Source organism: Apostichopus japonicus, chromosome 22 (assembly GCF_037975245.1).
Source record: "Apostichopus japonicus isolate 1M-3 chromosome 22, ASM3797524v1, whole genome shotgun sequence".
NCBI lineage: Eukaryota > Metazoa > Echinodermata > Holothuroidea > Aspidochirotida > Stichopodidae > Apostichopus > Apostichopus japonicus.
Window position 1 is genome coordinate 25201380 of NC_092582.1, and position 23538 is coordinate 25224917.

At 38.6% G+C, this 23538-nt stretch overlaps 1 protein-coding gene across 1 annotated transcript in view; it reads left to right on the forward strand.

Annotated features, from left to right (window-relative positions):
* LOC139963341 (uncharacterized) overlaps window positions 1-23538 on the forward strand; it is an 85146-nt gene that overhangs the window by 22630 nt on the left and 38978 nt on the right. Inside the window, exons 2-4 of the mRNA XM_071963986.1 lie at window positions 1314-1389; window positions 18361-18503; window positions 19680-19814. Of these exons, the coding sequence (XP_071820087.1) occupies window positions 1314-1389; window positions 18361-18503; window positions 19680-19814 (354 nt within the window). The remainder of the gene's footprint in view (window positions 1-1313; window positions 1390-18360; window positions 18504-19679; window positions 19815-23538) is intronic.

Below are 23538 nucleotides of genomic sequence, written 5' to 3' on the forward strand. Positions count from 1 at the left end.
CAGTATAGTATAGTATAGTAACGTACTATACTGTACAGTACAGTATAGAACTGTACTGTACAGTAATGTACATTTAAGTACTATACTGTACTGTACAGTACAGTATAGTACTACACAGTACAGTTCAGAGCACTGGGTTCAGCTTCATTGGTAAAATCACAAAATCAAGAAACTTGACTGTCTGTTTATATAGATATATACGTACAGTACTAAGGAGTACCCTTGATCTGTTAACCACTTGGAGTGTTCTATGCATTGTAGGCAGTCAATGGTTACCACACTAACAAAACACTATTTACAATATGTTTGCTCTTCAAGACCATATTTAACCATGCCCAGGTTCAAACTAATGTTCAAGAGGTTTAATAAGGTTTCCATGATTTCTCCATAAATTGATTTTCCGGCCAAAAGTCTATGCAATGATGATGGGATGCGTGTAGAACTGTAGATATTGTTTTTATTTTTGTCTTGGTGATGCCTTAGCTCGTGACTGATAAAGTTACATGGTGGTTTAACTTATTACTCGGATCTGTATCTTAAGTACATTCCAAACCCTGAGTTGAGATGAGTATAGGAACCATTATGGTTGATGACGGTCAAAGGTCATTTTGGATCACCAGAGGTTGGAGTCTGAGAACTTTATGAACATGATAATCTGCCTAGTTAACAAAACCTGATTTGTTGAAAGCCTGAAAACCTTTTAACTTGCACAGAAGTTGTAAATTGTTGAATGGAGAGAGTTAAGTATCGTTGCTTGTAAATCAAACCAAACCAGCAAGCTTGGGGGAACATTTACTTGTGAATTAGAGGATGGGTGTACTTCACACTTAGTATGTATATCCATCCAAATGAGTGCAAGTGTCCAATTGGTTTTTGTTCAAGATAAAGGTCATCAAGGTCAGTACAAGTACTGCCAATGCTATCATGTATATGTGTAAATCACAAAGCTTGGAATAAATCCACACTGTACATATAATATATGTTCACCACATGGCGGTGCATTTTAAGACCTCTATTCCTGGCTGGAGGTCAAAGGTGAGTTGAGGTTATCAGAGGTCAAGTCTGAAAACCTTGTGCGTGCAACTTAAAATGCAAACCGTGAGTGTAAGCATATATATCTTAACTTCAGTTGAGGTCACCTGAGGTCAACAGATCCAAACTTGAAAGTCATGTTGCAATGTTGCATTAGATGTTCTCATATAAAACGTGACAGGAGTCTTGGGCCCCGTCAGTTTTCTGGCTACACAAAATGCACAAAAAATGCTGGGTTGATACAAACCTCCATTACATATGTTTTTGTTCTTTCTTTCCAGGTCAATGTGTTGACCTCCAAACCTGTGACAATGGAGGGACATGTATAGATCATGGAGATGGCGAAGTCAGTTGTATGTAAGTATTATTAAAGCTAGATCTAAACACTGCACGGAGTCTACAGCTGGTGTGGTGCTAAGAGGCATCATTTACCCTGCCTCCTCACCAGCCTGGCTCTGGCAATGTCTAGAGTGACCTGTTAGCATTTTCTATAGATGCTGTGTGCTGGTCAACCACTTCCTTTTGTACCATACTCCTTCTCAGGCTGAGAAGTTGTGTTGAGTTTGTCAGAAGAATTGCGGTTTCAGTAAATTATGCACTATTGTCATACAAAACTGTTCTAAATGTCTGGACAATAAGACCCAACAGATTTTTTTAATGAATTTCATGAGAAATTAGGACTGCACAGAGGTCAGTGTTACTACAACCATGAATCCTTAGAGAGTTATAATCCACTTCTTGGATAACACTGAGTTACAGTACAAGAAAGAAATATCAGAGAAAGAGAGAAACGCAGATGTATTTGTATTTCTTAGTCCATCACCGAAAAATGAATGTCAGTGGTACATTAACCAGATTAGTGTTGGAAGGACATATACAGTTGTAGTTTGGTTCAGATTAACACACCCTGCATGCCCCTGGAAGTGCACTGTTGGGGATCCCAAGGGTGTAAGCTCTGAGGTCAATTACTGAATAGCCATGCACCATAGATTTGAACAGGTTGATATTATCACATTGAGTGTGTTCATTGGCTGGTCCTAATTCAGGCCACATGTGGGGGAGACCAGCACTCACTTGTAACACACTCATACAGGTAGTAGTGGACAGAGTGATGTTATCCACCAGTTTGCCATTTGTGGAGTGTAGGAAGTGAAGGCAACTTTTACTAATCTCTTCAACCATTGGCCAAATCAGAGGCCAATAGGAGTTTGCTTAAGTGTGACATTTTTGCCATCTATTTGATCTTGAATCTGTTTCTGGCATTGTTGCAATAATGCTGCTACTTAGTTTTTAATGAACAATAAGTGCCCCTCCCACTCCCCTCCCCCTCTCCTCCCACTCACCAACTTTCCTTTTTTCTTCCTTTTTGTGGATGGATCGCATTTATTTGCTTTCTAAGCCGGTCCTCCCTACCATAATTGTCTGCTGGTATGTAACTGTTGCAGTAGGTATGTTATAGGATACCTGGTATATGACCCAGCAGCAGCATTACAGCAGTGCTCAGTCTGTTGTCATAAAGAATGGGCTATTAAAATACAAAATTCCATTTTTCCATTCCATGGAGGAGTCTATTTCGAAGGGCGCTGAAAGACTGGCCTCGTGACTGCCAGACGGGGTCGCGACCTCTTGGAGTTCTTTAAAGTTTCCTGTTTCTACCTCTGTACAATTTATTCACAGGAGGTTGAAATGTCTGGAGTACACAACTAAATATTCTGTTGTCAAATTTACATGTACTAGGCATACCGCAGTTTCCATTGCTTTAGTATATAGTTAAAATGTCTTCATTCTGTTGTGACCACTTCATAATATCAGACACAATGCTCAAATTTTTATCTCTGGACTTACAGTACTGTATGTTACATTTTAAAAACTTTTTCCTGATGTTGCCAATATTTGGAAAATCGTTGATTACTTTATGAATCGCTCTTTCTATCTCTCTCTCTCAGATGAAATTCCATGTTGGTGAACTTTGTTCCTTGTTAATCAGTTAAATCTCTGGAATGTTTACAATACTTTTCCCCCCCATCCTATCTAGCCGACACGCACCACACAACTTGTCAGAGCCACGCGAGCTGAAGGGCTTAAAGGAACTTTCACAGTTTTCAAACGTAGGAAAGAATCAGGCTGGCAACTCAGTTGATTGTAGTAGTTTTAACACTTATAGTAGAGAGTAGAGCTTCCTGAGTCAGTTATGATAGTTTATATTAGGATCGGAGTTTATATTAGGATAAAGTATTTGTTGATAAGAACTCAGGAAGTACTTTTCCTTGTAATCACCATTAGAAACTATATACAACAGGGGGTGCCATGTGCTGTGTATATTTATAGCAGTTACAATGTCACTGCTCGGTCACCTGTGCGAAGGAAAAACGTTTCAATTTTGACTTACACTAGGCGTGCAGTATTGCTCAAGCCTGTAGGAATCTCTTTTTTAATCACACATGGAATTAGTTTTACAATATCGTAATGCCCATACACTGCAATCGTATCAGCACAGACTTTAAAACCAAATCAAATGTGAAGAGCAAACATTGGGGACATTTTCAGTTGTTTGTCTCTAGTCGTATTTAATTTGGAAATAATTCTTGACTAATTTACTCCGTTCCTCGCTTATCTGTCTCCTCACAACCTTAGCACCCATTCTAATGTGACCATAATGTCCATGGTAGCCCAAAACCAGTGAGTTTTGGACTTTCTAGCCAGTTAACTGCATTTCTAATTTACCTCAGGATTTTTAATAAATATTGAGAATGTTAGTCCTTGAACTATATCAAAAAAAAAAACAAATTATCAAAAATTCACCACAGGCAGCAAAATTTAAAGGTCTGACACCTGTACCCGATCAATGATTTGATGAAAAGTTTGGTCCTGGTCTTGACATTCCTTTTGAAAAAAATTTGTTTTAAACTTGCTCTTTACTTTCATTGTTGTTGAGCTGTCCGGCTTTGAAAGAACGTTCAGCTTCACAGTCATCGTAACTGGGGAATTTCTGATGTAAAGCTGGTAAATTAATGTATTTCTAGTTTTGTCAAGTTTTGAAAATTCCAGACAGAGTGGGAAATGAACCAAAGTGTGATTCCCAAAACACCAGTTATTCAGAAGCCAGTTGGAAAAGGTGGGAATACCAAAATATTTTATTTGTGCAATTAAACAATATTTACTCAGGAATAACCAACAAACCTGGGCCCATGATTTTCAAATATTTGGATAATTCTAAACAGAATGACCTAGATTCATTTTACCTATTGAAATAATGCCTCTAGTATCCTGGCATGTTTGAAACAGTTGCTGAACTTGAAAGTCAAAACATTACAAGTGAAAGGAACCTATTTGCATATTTTGGTCTTGGGGAAAAAATATGTGTGGAAAAATCTTGTTGAAAAATCCATGGAAAAATTAGACAGAATTGATCAGTTTTGGAACATTAAGTAGTGTGATATAGTGATGAGAACAGGTACCTGGGGGACCAACCAAATAAAGTTACTACCCGGTTCAAACCAGGTTTAAACCGTTCCTGCCCGGTCTGGACATTGACTAACATCTTTTTTCCATTTTTGGTTGCATTCATATTTGAAGTAATGAATGGGAGGAAAAAACTTCATGGGTTGATTAACATTGTTTCTACAGACGTACCAACTCGATCAATATATAGGCCTAGTTGGGTTTTAGGTTGAATGTGTAATGAACAGGTTCCTGGGGGGACCAACTGGAATAAGCAGAGGGGTGGGTACTTAGGTGCAAATTTCTGGATCGTTCCCATCACTAGTATCATGTGTCAAAGGTCAGCCAAAACCCTCTTAAATGTACAAACATTACGTGCCAAGTTCTTTGTCTATGCACTGTAATTGATTTAGCATGCAGTTTGTGGTTTGAATGTTTGCCAGGGGCTCATGGCTTGGAGGAAATAATTATTGAGTTAGCCGATAACCTCATGAGCGTTGTACTCCCACTATTTCCTTAAGTCTTGTTAGGGTTGGTGTACAAGTGAGGATTGAAGGATGTAGTGATGTAGGAATGTCACCAAGTTTAAATGGGTTGTACGGTAACCAGATGTACTGTACAAAGTGAGCATATATACTGTATGTTTCAGGGAGATTGTCTTTAGTTGGGATAGCTGCATGGAGATGGCCACCAGTGTGTCTAACTTTAGGGAAGTAGTTGGTACATGAAGGTGGCTTTTAGTATGTAAAAGAACTAATAGTTGGTACACTAGTACACTGTATACAGTAGGAAAAGTGCCATTAGTTAGTGCACTAGTACACTGTAGGTGGCCAATAGTAGTTAAAGTTCCATTAGTTAGTGCACTAGTACACTGTACACTGTACACTGTAGGTGGCCACTAGTAGGTAAAATATTATCTGGGCTGGTGCATAAGCAGCCATGAAGTGTTTTTTAGTGAAGTAGGTGGTTTCTATGAAGTAAGGTTTAGAATGGAAGTCTATACATATGTGTATGTGGGTTTGCTGATGTTGTGTTGATAATTTGTGGACACTGACTTTCTTTGCTTGTTGCTTCATGAGTATTGATTGTAAGACATGGCTTTATTTGAATAGGGAAAAGAGGTGATGTAAAGAGGCAACATTTCTGTCTTTTAGAAACCACTCATAGTTCAGAATAGTTCAGTGTTTCAAAACTTTTAGACAGACGGTTAGCAGATTTGGTTTTGATGTTGGCGTTTTGAGTTTTTAGGCTTGATATTCCAAATACTGTATATCCTTGGTATCGGTTGTTTGACTGATTGCAGCATACTACAGTTGATAGCATGAGTAAAAAGTACTGATGAATAATGTATGCAGTAGAAGGTGAGATGCTATGTATGTACAGTACTGTATAAGTACCATGTGTAGAAGTACCATGTGTAGCACATTAAAATATTGCTGGTAATGTGATATAGCAGATTTAAAATCCTTTTTTTTCCCCATGGTACTGCTAATGTAACAAATGGATCATACAGGCTGGCTTGTTCTAAGTTCTTTAACTAATTCTGGTAGTTTCCGGGGTGGGGGGGGGGTGGGCGGGGGTGAAGGATGAAGCGATGAGAGGGCAAAGGTGTGGTGAGATGTAGTTGAGGATACACTGAAGTTTTCATCCTTTCAAGTGTTGTACATTTGTTACTGGGTAGTAGTAGTTAGGTTGTGCCTTCACATATACTCAAGGAATTACACAGTCACAAGTTAGAATATAAATAAACGTCTGTATTAATTATACTGCATGTCTCCATATGCTCATCATCCTTCTGGACTTAATTAGCTAGTTATCCTTAATACTACAATTTCAATCAGCTCTGGCATTTCATGTTAAAATGAACAAACCTTGTATTATAATGCAAATGGGCAAATCCACAAGCCACATCAATGCATTGACATATTTGAAAATATATATTTTTTTTAAGTAGTAAGAATTTTTTTGCTGCTTATTTACAGTATCAGTGTGGTTTGGCATTGTGTTATATCATTAATATTATGATTTGGCTATGACTTACAGTATTATATCTCTTTAGCTTTAGCTTCCTTCCCTATTGACATCAATCTTTGTTTTCTTTGCGTGGAAGAAGACGGAGTCATGCTCTCCCACTCAAAACAGAATATCAGAGTTATTTCCTACCAAAGGTTGAAACAAACTGTTTCATAGCTACTCGGCGGTTACACTCACCGTTAACGAAAGCAAAGGGATAGAAGGTTTATAACATCTCCTTGTGAATCAAAATTAAACTGAAGTCTTTAGTTGTACAAAAAAAAAAGTCTTAAAAGATCTGTTTACATTTGAGGAGATACTATTCTGACAAGCCCAGTGGTCTATCTAAATGTTCACCACTAGAATGTGAGGTGCTTCTTTCTTGGAGTCCAATTATTTATTTTTTTTTTGGCCATATTTGGCATTCGGTACTGAGCAGTAGAGTGCGATTGGGTTGCTGTTACCGTATCAAGTTACACATTGTCAACTTGAAGGAGTTATCACCTGTGATAAAATATTTGTACAGAGAGTGAGAGGATGGATTGTGAAAGAGAGGCAAGGAACAGAGAGGCCAAATTTTTCGCAAGTTTGCAACCAAAACAATTACTGTGGTATGAATGCTCATTTTACATGATCAGCATCTCTTAATGCGTGGAGAGAACATACATTCTGTGAGAGGAAAATACATTCAAGTATCAGAGATGTTATCTTTCCATAAAATTAAATAATTGTCTCAACTCATAACATTTTGTGATCAAAACAATGTTTCAAATGTTACCTGATAGTTTCAGAAACAATTCAACAGTAACTTTGAACTTCGAACCATGAGGGCTCAGTCGCTTAGGGCTTGTTGTCGAAAGTTGTGGTACTAAGAAGGCCAAATGTTATCATATTTGAGTGCACACAGCCTATAGCACAAACTTCGTTATATACAGTAGCTCTACATGAGGGAAAGTAACCTTACAATCAGACGCATACTAATGTGTTCAATGAGTACTAAAGATCACAGAAGTCTGTGCTTACAGATGGCAAGAATGTTAACAGACAATTGGTTAGGGACTATTAGCCAATCAAATCACAGGAAATTTGGAAAGCATCATTGACTATGTTAAGCATGAAAATCTTGTACCCGGTTGATTGTTATGATAAATTTGTTGTGAAACATTTGTAATGAACATCTATTGTTGTGAATGTGTGATTGAAAAATACCCATGATGCACTCTTTTGTAAAGCGGTAACAATGTTGATACAAATAACAATCAGAGGTTTATGTAGTAATATATATTCAATATTAAAGGCAATGTAAGAATGAATGAAAATATACATGAATGCATTGTTGAAATAAATGTAAAGCTGATCGTTATTAAAGTAAGATATTTACGTTGTACATGATATGAGTACTTGGAATCAACAACACTAGGCCACCAGACTCTTTTTTAATGACCGGTTTGGAAAGTCGGAGGTTCGGATGAAAATGGTTTGGATAACCCGGGTTTTAACCTTAATTACATACTGTACCATACGCGTGGTTGTTTTTAACAGTTTGGTTTTCTCGTACCTGGTTCTGTTAGTCACACTGGCAACCTTGCCATTACAACCTAGTATTGAGTCCTGGTTGGCCGACATGGACCATTGATCCTCAAACTGTTGGATAAGACCTGCACTACTTGATTTGTATCTATTGTTGGGATATAATGAGTACTTTTGTATGACTGGTTTCACAGCATGGTGTTGTGGTTGAAGCAATGGGGTATTGCTTTCCAAACATGGTCCTTGTTACCATCAAAGTCTTCTCAGAGAATAGTAACCTTCGTACTTTTTGAAGTGAGATGTGAACTTTCTCATCTAGCACAAGCAGGTAACAGTACTGTATGTACACAGACCTCAGCTACAGTATATAGACGGACTCGGCTAGAGTGTACAGACCTCAGCTAGAGTATAGACGGAACTCGGCTAGAGTGTACAGACCTCAGCTAGAGTATCGACAGAACTGGGCTAGAGTGTACAGACCTCAGCTAGAGTATCGACAGAACTCGGTTAGAGTGTACAGACCTCAGCTAGAGTATAGACAGAACTCGGTTAGAGTGTACAGACCTCAGCTAGAGTATAGACAGAACTCGGTTAGAGTGTACAGACCTCAGCTAGAGTATAGACAGAACTCGGTTAGAGTGTACAGACCTCAGCTAGAGTATAGACAGAACTGGGCTAGAGTGTACACAGACCTCAGCTAGAGTATAGACAGAACTCGGCTAGAGTGTACAGACCTCAGCTAGATTATAGAGACAGAACTCGGCTAGAGTGTACAGACCTCAGCTAGATTATAGACAGAACTCGGCTAGAGTGTACAGACCTCAGAGCTCTATAGTATCGACAGAACTCGGCTAGAGTGTACACAGACCTCAGCTAGAGTATAGACAGAACTCGGCTGGAGTGTACACAGACCTCAGCTAGATTATAGACAGAACTCGGCTAGAGTGTACACAGACCTCAGCTAGAGTATAGACAGAACTCGGCTAGAGTGTACACAGACCTCAGCTAGAGTATAGACAGAACTCGGTTAGAGTGTACACAGACCTCAGCTAGATTATAGACAGAACTCGGTTAGAGTGTACACAGACCTCAGCTAGAGTATAGACAGAACTCGGCTAGAGTGTACAGACCTCAGCTAGAGTATAGACAGAACTCGGTTAGAGTGTACACAGACCTCAGCTAGAGTATAGACAGAACTCGGCTAGAGTGTACACAGACCTCAGCTAGAGTATAGACAGAACTCGGCTAGAGTGTACAGACCTCAGCTAGAGTATAGACAGAACTCGGCTAGAGTGTACACAGACCTCAGCTAGAGTATAGACAGAACTCGGCTAGAGTGTACACAGACCTCAGCTAGAGTATAGACAGAACTCGGCTAGAGTGTACACAGACCTCAGCTAGAGTATAGACAGAACTCGGCTAGAGTGTACAGACCTCAGCTACAGTATAGACGAACTGGGCTAGAGTGTACAGACCTCAGCTAGAGTATAGACAGAACTCGGCTAGAGTGTACAGACCTCAGCTAGAGTATAGACAGAACTCGGCTAGAGTGTACACAGACCTCAGCTAGAGTATAGACAGAACTCGGCTAGAGTATACACAGACCTCAGCTAGAGTATAGACAGAACTCGGCTAGAGTATACACAGACCTCAGCTAGAGTATAGACAGAACTCGGCTAGAGTGTACACAGACCTCAGCTAGAGTATAGACAGAACTCGGCTAGAGTGTACACAGACCTCAGCTAGAGTATAGACAGAACTCGTCTAGGTTTGGGATTGTTGTCGGTATTGGTCAAATGTCATTTGGTGATTTCAGCATATAATATGGGTGAAAATCGGAAACACCTCTGTTCACTAGCTGAGATAGCAGCCTTGATGTTTTTGTAGTGTCCTTCATATGTTAACCTTCCTACTATAATGTTATATTGTATTTATATGATACAAACAAATGAGAAATGAATTATGAAATCAAAATAGTGTTTGTTCGTGTTTTTCATGAATGTATAATTTTAGCAGACCAACCTCTTCCAATGAAAGAGATTATTTGAGATCTGCCCATTTGTAAAGACAAACATTGCAGATGTATCCATCTCCCCCCTCCCCCCCCCCCCCCCCCCCCCTGTTTGTGATGTTTCAATCACAGTTGCCCATCGTTTCCTACCAAGTAAGTCATACCACCATCTTCACACCATAAAATCCATTGAGTGACTCATAAGAAGCAGAGTCAGATTTTATCAACATAATTAAGTTGTGTTTTGTATAATTAACTTAAAGTTGGGGTGACTGTGGGAGGATAATGGCTTTAAACCAAGCCGACCAAGATCACAACCCTTTTAATTTGAGGTAATCACCTAAACATTTGCTATAAACAGAGAACAAACAAATCATTTAAGGTCTTTAACTCGTTTCAAATGTAGTTAATGTCATCAAAGGGATTAAGAAGAGGAATGCAGTTTATATTTGTTGCCCAAAACAAAACCAAATAGATTAATGGATGCATGGTACATAGCTACTTGACAAGACTCTTGTCTCTGTTTGCCATCTGCTGTCAGTGTTTTCACATGTAACTGACTTGATTCTAATCTGGAATAAACTAAAACTTGATTTCGTAGTTGTCATTTATTCATCCTTGGTTTCGTAAAGGCTATCCATTGCTGAAACTGCACATCATTGTGCGCCTTGTTATATTCACACGGCTGTTGGCTGTTTCTGCAGTACTCAAGTCGAAGTCCAGTGTATGTCACCACAATGGATTTGAATGCTCCTCACTTAGGTATCAAGTCCAAGTCCAGTGTATGTAGCCACAATGGATTTGAATGCTCTTCCTAGGTACCAAGTCCAAGTCCAGTGTATGTAGCCTCAATGGATTTGAATGCTCCTCACCTAGGTATCAAGTCAAAGTCCAGTGTATGTAGCCACAATGGATTTGAATGCTCCTCACCTAGGTATCAAGTCAAAGTCCAGTGTATGTAGCCACAATGGATTTGAATGCTCCTCACCTAGGTATCAAGTCCAAGTCCAGTGTATGTAGCCTCAATGGATTTGAATGCTCCTCACCTAGGTATCAAGTCCAAGTCCAGTGTATGTAGCCACAATGGATTTGAATGCTCCTCCTAGGTATCAAGTCCAAGGCCAGTGTATGTAGCCTCAATGGATTTGAATGCTCCTCACCTCTAGGTATCAAGTCCAAGTCCACTGTTAAGGGGCCACTGGAAGTTTAATGATGTGTGTTACAAGTAAATAATGGAATATCTGTCAAAATTCAAGCCGTTTATTCCTTACTTTTGATCAGATAATTTCATATATATGCCTATATTTTCTTTCTTTATTTCCAGTGAGGATATGTTCACATTTAATTCCAGTCTGATGTGGAGTTTCATTGTTTTCTAAGGTCATGTGATTTATTGGTTTTTGAGGACACTTTTCTAGTGTTTTATACCAATAAATGACATTGCTTGTATTTACTTAGCAGATAGTTTTCTGCTTATACAGTATGCAGTCTATTTAACAATGCTGTGATCCCAAGTGAACAGGAGAGGTTGTTTTTTTTTTACGAGTATCCTTCACAATGGAACATATTTGGTGATGAGGTTTACAAGGTACTGTACACACACATAAACTATTAAAGTATTGAGTTCGTGTGTCTGCTTTGAGTGGAATCAATAGCCCTATATGCACTTAAGCTGGGTTCTAGTTTTGCCAGCAGTCTAAATGCCCATTTATTTTTGCCATAGGGAGAGGAGGACATGTGACCTGTTGTTGTTATTCTCTTGAATTTTTGTTTTGTTTTTTGTATTCACCCCTCGCCTTTTTGTTTACGGGCGAGTTTCTGCATAAAACGCTGTCACTACTCACGGCCGAGCAGCACGCAACAGGCGGCCTTGAAAGGTGGGAGGTTGTTGGTGTCATAACAATGGATACCAGGAAAGCTAGGCATTTGTGGCCAAATACTCGACGCCACCACATTAGTGCGCAGGCCGTCAGTACGGCAGGTCGATAGGTTCTAATGGAACAGAGGAATAGTTGGAATGATCGATTCTGTTAATGGGAATTCCAACACATGCTGCATTTTTTAAAGAAAACTTGATTTTTGGCAAAGAAGCAGAATCCCTGGATACATGCGAAATTGATCGCTCTCGGACAGAATAGTATCAGTTTGATTGGCTCAGCCAGCTTTAAAAAATGCAATCAATAGGAACTTGTTGTTCGAGCCAAAAAAAAGTTTGTTTGCTAGATCGCATAATTCAGGCAATCACGATCTCTTTTTTTAAATTTTTTATCTCTGTGTTTTGTGAAAGGCTCACCCACCTGTTGAAAGATGATTTGAGTAATTTTGAATTTTTTTATGGTATGGGCGGGGGGGGGGGTGGTGGTGGGGAGGGGAATTTATATATGTGTATGAAATTGAATTTCCTCCAGTTAATCAAAAGATCCTTAAAATTGATGAGTATGATTATGACAAAATGTATGTATTCACTTGTCAATTTTATGCTTAAGCCTCTGAGGCTTTATAATGAAAATTTCAATGCCAAGATAGTAGTACTTCAAGGCTAACGTTAGACACTTACCCATGCCAAGTGCTGGATAATGTATCTCAGAAAATGAACTCTGAAGTTACACTTTAATAATAGTACGTTTAGCTCCCAAAGGAAAAACGACTTAAAGACCAATTCATCAACATGGTACCTCTACCTACACTATCCAATATGTCAAAATGAACATCAGCAAAGCTTTTACAGGCTACAAAAGTAGGTCAGGATGTTAAATACCAGCCTTGACCAAATATGGCATGAGAAACACAAGGGAAACCATATGAGATGTGAGATAACCAACAAACCTTTTCAATTTGGACAATCGTATGAATGAGTATATCACACTGTATCATTCTGGAACTCATAATATACTATAAATTACAAAATTCTCATCCTCAAAACCCTTTCTCATATATTTAAAATTGACAAGGTTAAATTTGAAATTATATTTTTGTTGGAGTTTTTCAGAACAGATGAAAAATAGCTCTGTGTAATTCCTGAACAATTCCTCCCATCCCATATCCTGACACCCCCCACACATAGACCTTCACACAAACAGCACACTATACAAAGAGTGGACCTTTGCAAACAATTGAAGTTACTTCGTTTTTCGCTTACCTGTCTCCCCACAACCTTAGCACCTTCATTCTACCATCCAAAGTGCCAGCATTGTGCCTTTTGTTGTCCGGATTTCCTACAGCGATTTTCGTACAGTAGAATCAGAAGGAATGATGGTAGAATGAGAAGTAAGGAGCCGGTCATAGAGGGCGCTCAGTGTTAAAAGGTTCCCAGTTCATTCTACGCAAGGTAGAACGAAGTGTTAAGGTTGTAAGGAGACAGGTCAGCTCGTCGCTCCTGAACATCCAAAGCAGTAAGTTTTGGGATATCCCATGGAGAAGGGTTAATTAGTCATTGGCAAATCTCAGCTTAGCAACTTGAAGTTGCTCTGAATTCAATAAAGAATACTTTTGTAAAACATGTCCTTCCTCTTCTCTTCAATCTCTTCAGTCTCTCCATGCTCTAATTATTTCCTAGATTTACTTCGCTCCTCGCTTACCTGTCTCCTCACAAGCTTAACTTCTACCGTGCCTAGAATGAACTGGTAACCTTTTAACACTGTGCGCCCTCTATGACCGGACCCCTTCCCCCCCCCCCCGGTCTGTGCCCTTCATTCTCATTCTACTAGTACTTACTTCTAATTTAGTAGTACCGCAGTAAATACCATCGCCACCAACCTTTCTGCATGTTCACTTACCAATTCATGCCTTACCAACAGGAAAATGAGAATTACAAGCAGAATCAGCTACTTATTTTATAGCAGTTATAGTTATAGTTTTGTAATGTTAAAAGGCTGCTCTACATCGCAAAAGAGTCAAATCTGACATCTAATCAGTGGCTCAGAAATCTGCTTAAGCATGTATAATTTGCTGTGAACTTGTGCTATTGTTAAAATTTTTCAAATTGTTTTTATTAACCATGACTTCAGGATACATGCAAGTGTTCAGTTAACCATGGCATTTGGTACTTTGTTGGTACAAGTGGTACACTTTAATTAAGACGACAGTCTTGCGCTTATCAAGCTACTGTAATAAAGCTTATTACGATTTCATTTATTTCAAAATTCTTTCATTGTAAGTTACATTCAAAATAGTGACCAGAAACTCATTGCTAGAGAGACATTTTCTAATGATGCGTTTATCTTCTAGGCCGGTAAATGATCTGATAGACTGCGGCTTGTTCTCGAGTTCTGCACCAATTTGTCAATTTGTCTCAAATGATGTGATTCATGACTGCCAAATTTTACAGTTTGCAGAATGGCAAGCAGTGGAGTGTAATGTATTTTTGGCCTGCCTCCACCTTGCCAGCTGCCTAAGCTTCAAACAGTACATAATGAGAGTTATCATTGTATTTATTGTGTATGCATTGATTTGATAGCAAGGGCCAAAGTGTTAATTATTCAAACAAAAGCATCCAAATTCATATCTTATCACTTTCCAAATAGTTTTAATCTTGAGGAGGATGAAGATATCTGAGCACTGCTCGAAAGATCTCCCTTATCAAAATCAGTTTAAAATATCTTATCAAAATCAGTTTAAAATATTGAAGTTTTGAAAGTAATTTGAAAGCTGCCAGAGGAATGTTCTTCTGGAATCGTCAGATAGGCCTCTTTTAATGTCTGAGATTTTCGACATGAAATTAAACAGTGTAGCATCAGCACAATTTTCAGTTTATAACCATCTGGAGATTATTATAAGTATATATATATATATATATATATATATATATATATATATATAGATATATATATATATATAGATATATATTTATATATATGTTTATATTTTTATAAATATATATGTTTATATTTAAATATAAATTGGATTGTTTCCTATAAACACTTGTGAAATATTGCAACCATTTGCTAAAGAGTAGACACCATGACGTCACATCAAGAGATCTCTCGATGTAGTACTTTGTTCTATATTTGCGTAAGCATGACTCCCACCATAAAGGAACTTTAACCTACATACATACGTACAGTACTCTATGACTTCCTTGGATATGTGTGTTTGCATAATAATCACAAAAAGTTTATGAATGAATGATTTAATCACCAAGTCTGAACACTGCCTTCAGTTCTGGAGTAGTATCACATCGGGGAATAGTTCCAATAATTCAGGGTTTCCTCAACCACCACCTGTATGCAAACAGTTTGATAAGAGGTTACAAAGAAAAGAAAGAGATTATAAATGAAGAAGGAGGAGAAAAAGACGAAGAAGAAATGATGAATCCCTTCAAGCACAGTACATTCCCATTGATCTGATCAGTACACCATCAATATTCACCATCTGTCCAGTTCTGCAGTAGCCTATTGTCCTCCACCGTTCAAGGAAGAATATGACAAGGGGGTTTAATTGACCCACTTCTGATTGGGTTGAATAGGAGCAAGCTCAATTGTCATCAATGAGATTATAGCTTCTTTTCTTTAACTCCAAAGGTTTATCTTTGTTAGATCTGCATCTTGCAGCCAGCCTGAGATATGCATGCTTGCAGTTTAAAACATTTGTCGTAATTAAGTTGACTCCGTAATGGAAAAGTCGTCCAAAGTTAAAATCTTCTTTGGCTTTTCAGGCCGGCTATTATTCTTGCATCGGAATGAAACGTTGAGTCAATGCGAGCGAAAGACATCTATGAAGTTTTGGGGGAAGTCTGTACATAATAATGAAAAACGGACAGATACAATTACGGTCTACTATATATATAGCTATACTAGCACATAGATACTATAACCCCACCAGACTTGTACGGGAAAAAGGGAAAACTATATCGTAGAGACATTAAGTAACATCCCCCTCCCCACCAGACCTTTGTGGGAAAAGGGAAAACAATAGCATAAAGACATTAAGTTATATCCCCCTCCCCACCAGACATGTGTGGGGAAGGGTAAAACAATAACATAAAGACATTAAGTTATGTCCCCCTCACCCACCAGACATGTGTGGGGAAAGGTAAAACAATAACGTAAGGACATTAAGTGACACCCCCTCCCCTACCAGATCTGTATGGGGAATTTGATGCACAGAAAGCCTGAAGGCCAGGACTATATCCTTGATGTTAACTTTTAAGAAAAGAAAAAAACTTAACCAATCTTCATCAGCTCATCCTGTAAACTTCGGATAGTTTTTCAAGGTCTGGGAAATCTTTGATGGACCCACTTTTGTGTCATGACCCATAGTTTGGGAGAATGTTGCCTAACTAGCCAGTAGCGGCAGACTGTATTGCTAACCTAACCCATCTTTTCAACAATTTCAATTGTATACTACCCAATAGTAACTAATATGTACATTGCTGTATAGACAATCATATACCACTCACTAATGGTGGTGTACATTGTCATGTGTTGTCTAGCCAGAAGAGTGTAATAATAAAAATCTTTTAACCTGTATATTCTTCTCTTAAAGTGTGCTCTTTTCCTATGGGGATTGAATACCTTGGAGGTGGGAAAAATTATACCATAAAAATAATTTGCTGGTATTCTGAGGCACTATTGAAGAGGGATTTGGTATTGTCCTGCAAAAAATATGAACAGAATAAAAGGTGTAGGGGTAGCTGAGGGGTTCAAATTGAATAGGCCAAAAAATAGAGAGAAAAGAAAAGAAAAGAAGAGAAAAATGCTTTGAAAGTTATTAATGAAAATTTTAAGCAAAGCTGGTTGCATTGTGTTGCTGGAAAGGTATTTGGTAAATAAGTATTTACCTCTTTGTTCTGGACTCTTTTTTAAAAATCACCCCTTGAGGGTAAATAATTTTAAAGAAGAACAGCCATTACTATACCATACAATGAAATGAATGGCTTGGTCTGTCTGTGGAGTGCAGTCTTGCTCAGTTTGTTGAAGCGTTAAAGTAAGTGTCTATGAAAAGCAGCGAGGGAGACCGTTGATGTGTTCTACTCTTCTATGTATATTGTTATACCTGTAGTCCTGTACCTGGTAGATCATGCTTCATACTAACACATAGGTGGTGCAATAATTGTTAGGTTAGTCTTCCAATCTGTCCATTTGTATACTGTACATAATAATAATAATATATAATAATAATAATAATAATAATAATAATAATTGTATTTGAGTTTTGTGCCTTTCTTGTGTGTACTAGACAGGTTGACATAGTTCACAGATATTTTCCAGTGCTGTAAATGTGAGAACCATATATATAGTCTGCTGACCGATGGCCATGTAAGGCCTATACTGTACATTGCGTATAGTCATGATGACGAAGATGCTCATAATGCTTTCCAGCTGCAGTTTATAGTTCGTTTGAAAGAAAACTTTTCAGAATTAGAAGTTGCAGAAAATCTATTGGGTAATCATATCACTGAGCTGGACTACTGGGGGTGCTTAGTTTCAGCAGGACTGTGGCAGCGATAGGATTGTGACATAAGTTGTAAATACTTTGCAAATTATACTACCGAGAAACGATAACAGCCGAGTGCTACCAGGGAGCATGTCACATGACAAACTTAACTTCCTCATTGAGTGGTTAGAGAGGTTGACACTGCTTTAATAATCACACAAATGGCAGGATGGAACTGTAGCAACTGAGATGATGTTGTAGGCCAGGCTGATGAGTAGTAAAGTACAGTATCAACAGTATGGAGGCGGCTGAGAGAGAAGGTTATACCACATTATAAGTAATTGGAGGTAGAACCTCTTCTTGCCAACTGTATCATGAAATTATATATTATATTATAAGTTATTGGAGGTAGTACCTCTTCTTGCCAACTGTATCGTGATATTATATATCACATTATAAATAATTGGAGGTAGTACCTCTTCTTGCCAACTGTATCGTGATATTATATATTATATTATAAGTTATTGGAGGTAGTACCTCTTCTTGCCAACTGTATCGTGATATTATATATTATATTATAAGTAATTGGAGGTAGTACCTCTTCTTGCCGACTGTATCATGATGTTATATCACATTGTAAGTAATTGGAGGTAGTACCTCTAATTGCCAACTGTATCATGATATTATATATGATAAGTACTTGGAGGTAGTACCTCTTGCCAACTGTATCATGATATTATATATTATAAGTACTTGGAGGTAGTACCTCTTGCCAACTGTATCGTGATATTATATACCACATTATAAGTTATTGGAGGTAGTACCTCTTGCCAACTGTATCATGATATTATATATTACATTATAAGTAATTGGAGGTAGTAACCTCATCTTGCCAACTTTATCATGATATTCATCCATCTTAATCCTCATACTTCTTCTCATCTTATTTTATATTTTAGATGCTTCAAAGAATACATCGGGGAACGATGCCAACACATTGATCCTTGTTTCAGTACCACACCGAAGTGTTTTAATGGAGCAACTTGTCAGGCAACTCTAAGCGTAGATAATGCCCCTTCTTTCATTTGCGTGTGTGCATTAGGTCAGTTCTTAATTCTTTATGTATAATGCATTTAATTGTATGTTAAGTTTAGGTTGATGTTGCATGTACTTAGCCTGTGACAGTGAGTTCAGTATGTGTATATGTGTACTAATATGCTAGTCCTATGGAGTACCATGTAGTCCTAGTCCTGTGGAGTACCATAAGTTAAGTTGATGTTGCATGTAGTTAGCATGTGACAGTGAGTTCAGTATATACGTACTAATATGCTAGTCCTATGGAGTACCATATAGTTAAGTTGATGTTGCATGTAGTTAGCATGTGACAGTGAGTTCAGTATATACGTACTAATATGCTAGTCCTATGGAGTACCATATAGTTAAGTTGATGTTGCATGTAGTTAGCATGTGACAGTGAGTTCAGTATATACATACTAATATGCTAGTCCTATGGAGTACCATAAGTTAAGTTGATGTTGCATGTAGTTAGCATGTGACAGTGAGTTCAGTATCTACATACTAATATGCTAGTCCTATGGAGTACCATAAGTTAAGTTGATGTTGCATGTAGTTAGCATGTGACAGTGAGTTCAGTATGTGTACTAATATGCTAGTCCTATGGAGTACCATATAGTTAAGTTGATGTTGCATGTAGTTAGCATGTGACAGTGAGTTCAGTATATACGTACTAATATGCTAGTCCTATGGAGTACCATAAGTTAAGTTGATGTTGCATGTAGTTAGCATGTGACAGTGAGTTCAGTATATACGTACTAATATGCTAGTCCTATGGAGTACCATAAGTTAAGTTGATGTTGCATGTAGTTAGCATGTGACAGTGAGTTCAGTATATACGTACTAATATGCTAGTCCTATGGAGTACCATAAGTTAAGTTGATGTTGCATGTAGTTAGCGTGTGACAGTGAGTTCAGTATATACATACTAATATGCTAGTCCTATGGAGTACCATATAGTTAAGTTGATGTTGCATGTAGTTAGCGTGTGACAGTGAGTTCAGTATGTGTACTAATATGCTAGTCCTTTGGAGTACCATAAGTTAAGTTGATGTTGCATGTAGTTAACATTTTGCAACGCAATTTGCAATCCAATACCATATAAATTATCCCTAAATGACTACCATTTTGAAAGGGAATTCAAGTGTAAATCCATTGACAAACCATTTGATTTAATACTTGTGTGTCTTTATTTTCTGATCAGGTTACACATCCCTTACATGTTCAGTTGAGGTAGCAAACCATGCATGTAAGCCCGACCCTTGTGAAAACAACGGGAGATGTCACCTGACAACATCACTAGAGGAGTATCGCTGTGACTGTGCCGCTGGGTATACAGGTATGTCATTGGAGCAGAGGGAGGGGGAAGGGAGGGGGAAGGGAGGGGAAGGGAGGGGGAAGGGAGGGGGAAGGGAGGGGGAAGGGAGGGGGAAGGGAGGGGGAAGGGAGGGGGAAGAGAGGGGGAAGGGAGGGGGAATGGAAGGGGAATGGAAGGGGAATGGAGGGGGATATTGTTTGGCACAGGGAGGCATTGACCATTGTTAGGACTGAGATTATCAGTAAAACATTCAGGGCTTAGATGTCCGGTTGGTGAGTGTTTCTAAAACAAATAAATGCACTGACTATTGTGTTTCTGCAGTGGGACTGTTCAGAACGTAAACGTTCCTTGCAGGCAAGATGAGTCTCGAAACTTTCATTGTAAGATCTGAATTGGTCAATCTGTGCTTTTTCGAGGGGTGAGTAGTCCTTGGCGTTCCACATCTGGGCTGAATTTGGTTCTGCGTAGAACACCAAACTGTGCCTTGTGCGGTTTATTACATTCAGTTTGTACTCGGTTGCACAGTTCTTAGTGGACCGATTAGTTGAACCCTCCATCTTGTGCCCTAATTATGGTTCACCTCCTGCACTAAATGATTCTAAATGTCAAGCCATTGTTGTGTAGTACTAGTGATGATTTGACTTGATACACTGGACTGGTTGAATATGGTACAGCTAACCTGGTCAACCTGTCCTTGTGCATCAGATGTTGCGAAAGACTAGTTGAACGAAGTGGTTTGAGTTTGTTAAGCTGTACAAGCATTACACTGCTAACTTTGCTGTACATATTGTTGTTCATTTTGGACAATGACAAAGAGCCATTTCCAGGAATGCTAATGAGAGTACGTGGGCTACAGTTATTATCATATGAAGTGTTAGTTGTCAAGTGTGTATGGGGTCAGTAATTTGTATTTTAGAGCAGTATCATGTGTTGAAGGTCTTCCATGTTTCACCGTGTCCATTATGATGGGTAGTAGTTATATATGGGATGTTGTGGCTGATGATGGGTAGTAGTGATAAATAGGATATTGTGGCTAATGATGGGTAGTACGTGAAAAATGGGATATTGTGGCTAATGATGGGTAGTAGTGATAAATGGGATATTGTGACTGATGATGGGTAGTAGCGATAAATGGGATATTGTGGCTGATGATGGGTAGTAGTGATAAATGGGATATTGTGGCTGATGATGGGTAGTAGTGATAAGTGGGATATTGTGGCTGATGATGGGTAGTAGTGATAAATGGGATATTGTGGCTGATGATGGGTAGTAGTGATAAATGGGATATTGTGGCTGATGATGGGTACTAGTAATAAATGGGATATTGTGTCTGATGACGGGTAGTAGTGATAAACGGGATGTAGTTGCTGATGGGTAGTAGTGAGTGAAGCGAATGAACATTGTTCATCGTTTTGTACTGATGGTTGCTCCTTAAAAGTAGTCTTCAGAAGTCAGAAATATCATCCACAGGGAATGAACACATGGATGAGTGAGATAGTCTTGAAGGGCTCACTCATGGTTTGCTTGGTTTTGTTACAAGCCTCACATCTGTACTCTAAACAGTATTTTGGCGAGCTTCTCTATTCATTGCGGGGAGGGGGTGCCAGGGGGGGGGGTTGAATCTTCTTCACTGTTTCTTCATAGAAGGTACGAAGGGATGATTATGTCAAAGGCTATGAGAAATTTTTTTGTTCTGTTGTTATTTATTGTGGTTATTTTGTAAGCCCTTAATGTTTGGTAAAATTGTAGCTCGTGAATTGCAACCTTGTGCATTAACATTTCTTTCGTGGTTGTTGTCGTCATCGTCATTGCTGTAATTGGGTTGAAGGAAGCACACAAATCATTAAGGGATCCTCTCTCCTTAATTGCAACAGGAAGTTTAAGGACCTGGCTGTATGTTAAAGGTAACTTGCACTTTTCACAAATATGAGCATACTCCCACACAACTGTTGTGACGAACATTGCAAAAAAACACATGTATAAGAATCAGATTGGTACGTGTGTGTGTGCGTGTGTATCTGTGTGTGTGTGCATCAGAAGGATCTCGAAATGGATGACTAATGTTAGTATTTTTTCTCCTGCCAAACAGGATGTCAATAGTAAAATGATATTAAGCCTGCCTGTAGTAAATGCTCGCCCACATTTCCTAGATATCTTTCATTGCAAGTAGTAGTGGTAGTTTCGTGAATATATTGTTTTGGATCAGTACTATTGAGATACTGAGATTTTATTTCTCTAAAGATTGGATGTGTTTAGGTAGTAAAGTCACATGTAACATTTATAAGGTTATTCAGCATGATTTTAAATGTCAAGTCTTCATTTCCGAAGTTGTGATTATAAAGTCCAGTTTGGTTTTGCTTTTTATTTGTTTATATATACGGTTAAATGAGCTACAGTAACCATGCAAAGGGATCCTTTGCAATGAAATGTCGACAACATGGCTCCCCCCCCATTTCTACAGATTGTGCTGTCACACCGTTCCTTCAATGTGCCTATTCTCGGTATCGAAGTTACATGATCACATGTTAGCGCTCACAATCATGCGAACTCGCCATCATGCATACAGACGGGCGGTAACATTGACATGACTAGATTCCACTCATGGTTTGGTTGGACAAAAAAGAAAGAAAGAAAAGAAAATGCCTCTAGCAAACATAAGTGAGGGAGTTTAAAATAATTCTAGTTGGATTTGAAACTTAGAACAGATGGTTCAAAAGATCTCTTCTTTTATCAACAGTAATCAAACAAAATTGCACTGCTAAGCGATCACTTTACAAAACCGTTGTGACCTATATTCGAAGACTGCAGCTCGTCGAGTCTTTCGGATCTATATAGCGCCCTCTGTCGATTTTGGGCGGGGCTGGGGAGCCCCATTGAATCGACTTGATTACTCGCCGATTGAGAAGTAGTCGATGGGTTTTGGTAGAATTGCAGACCAAATGCAAAACAGTGGTTATCAATTGCGGCTGCACATTGCAATAAATGTTTGACCTCTTCTACTCACGCATTGACTTCGGCTCTGTCTCTATTCAATACTGACGTGTATGTGTGTGTGTGTACAAGTTCTGTCAATGGTTTTTTTCATTTCCTCCCTGCTGCTTTTCAAATTAGATATTCAGTTTAACCTTCCCATGATGATGATTATTGTTATTATTATTACTGACCTTAAAGAATAGTACTATTTCATATTTTCATAGACTTGAGGTCGAGTCGCAAGTTTAATATATACATATATATGGCAGTGTCAGGTCCGATTTAACAACGTGCAGAGTCAATCATGAAGACCAAGTCTGGCACTGATATCCTAAATGGATGTATCATCTGCACACAGACCAAATCAATCTTATATTGACAAGGAAAAAAACATATTCCACACTGTTAATTCTCATCTGGTCCCTAACTTAAAGATATTGTTGATTAAAGGCATTGAAGACTCGCCCCAAACCGCGTGCGGCCATCTGAAAAAGTTAACTTTCTGTTGCTTGCAAGTGACGTTTTGTTTGTGTCGCTACAGAATGCAGACAGTAATGACACGTGATACCTTTGTTATCTTTAGCTGGACCTGAGATTTCCATCGCTGTATCGTGTGTACACTGTGCTGTGGATATTGACTGCAGCTATATGTACTGACTGTACACTAGTGTCTAATTACAGAAGGTAGCAAGCATTGTGTGTATTTTCTGGGATCGATGGTGGTTTCTAACACTTCTGCTGTTACACCTCATTTGAAACTAGGTCAGATTAC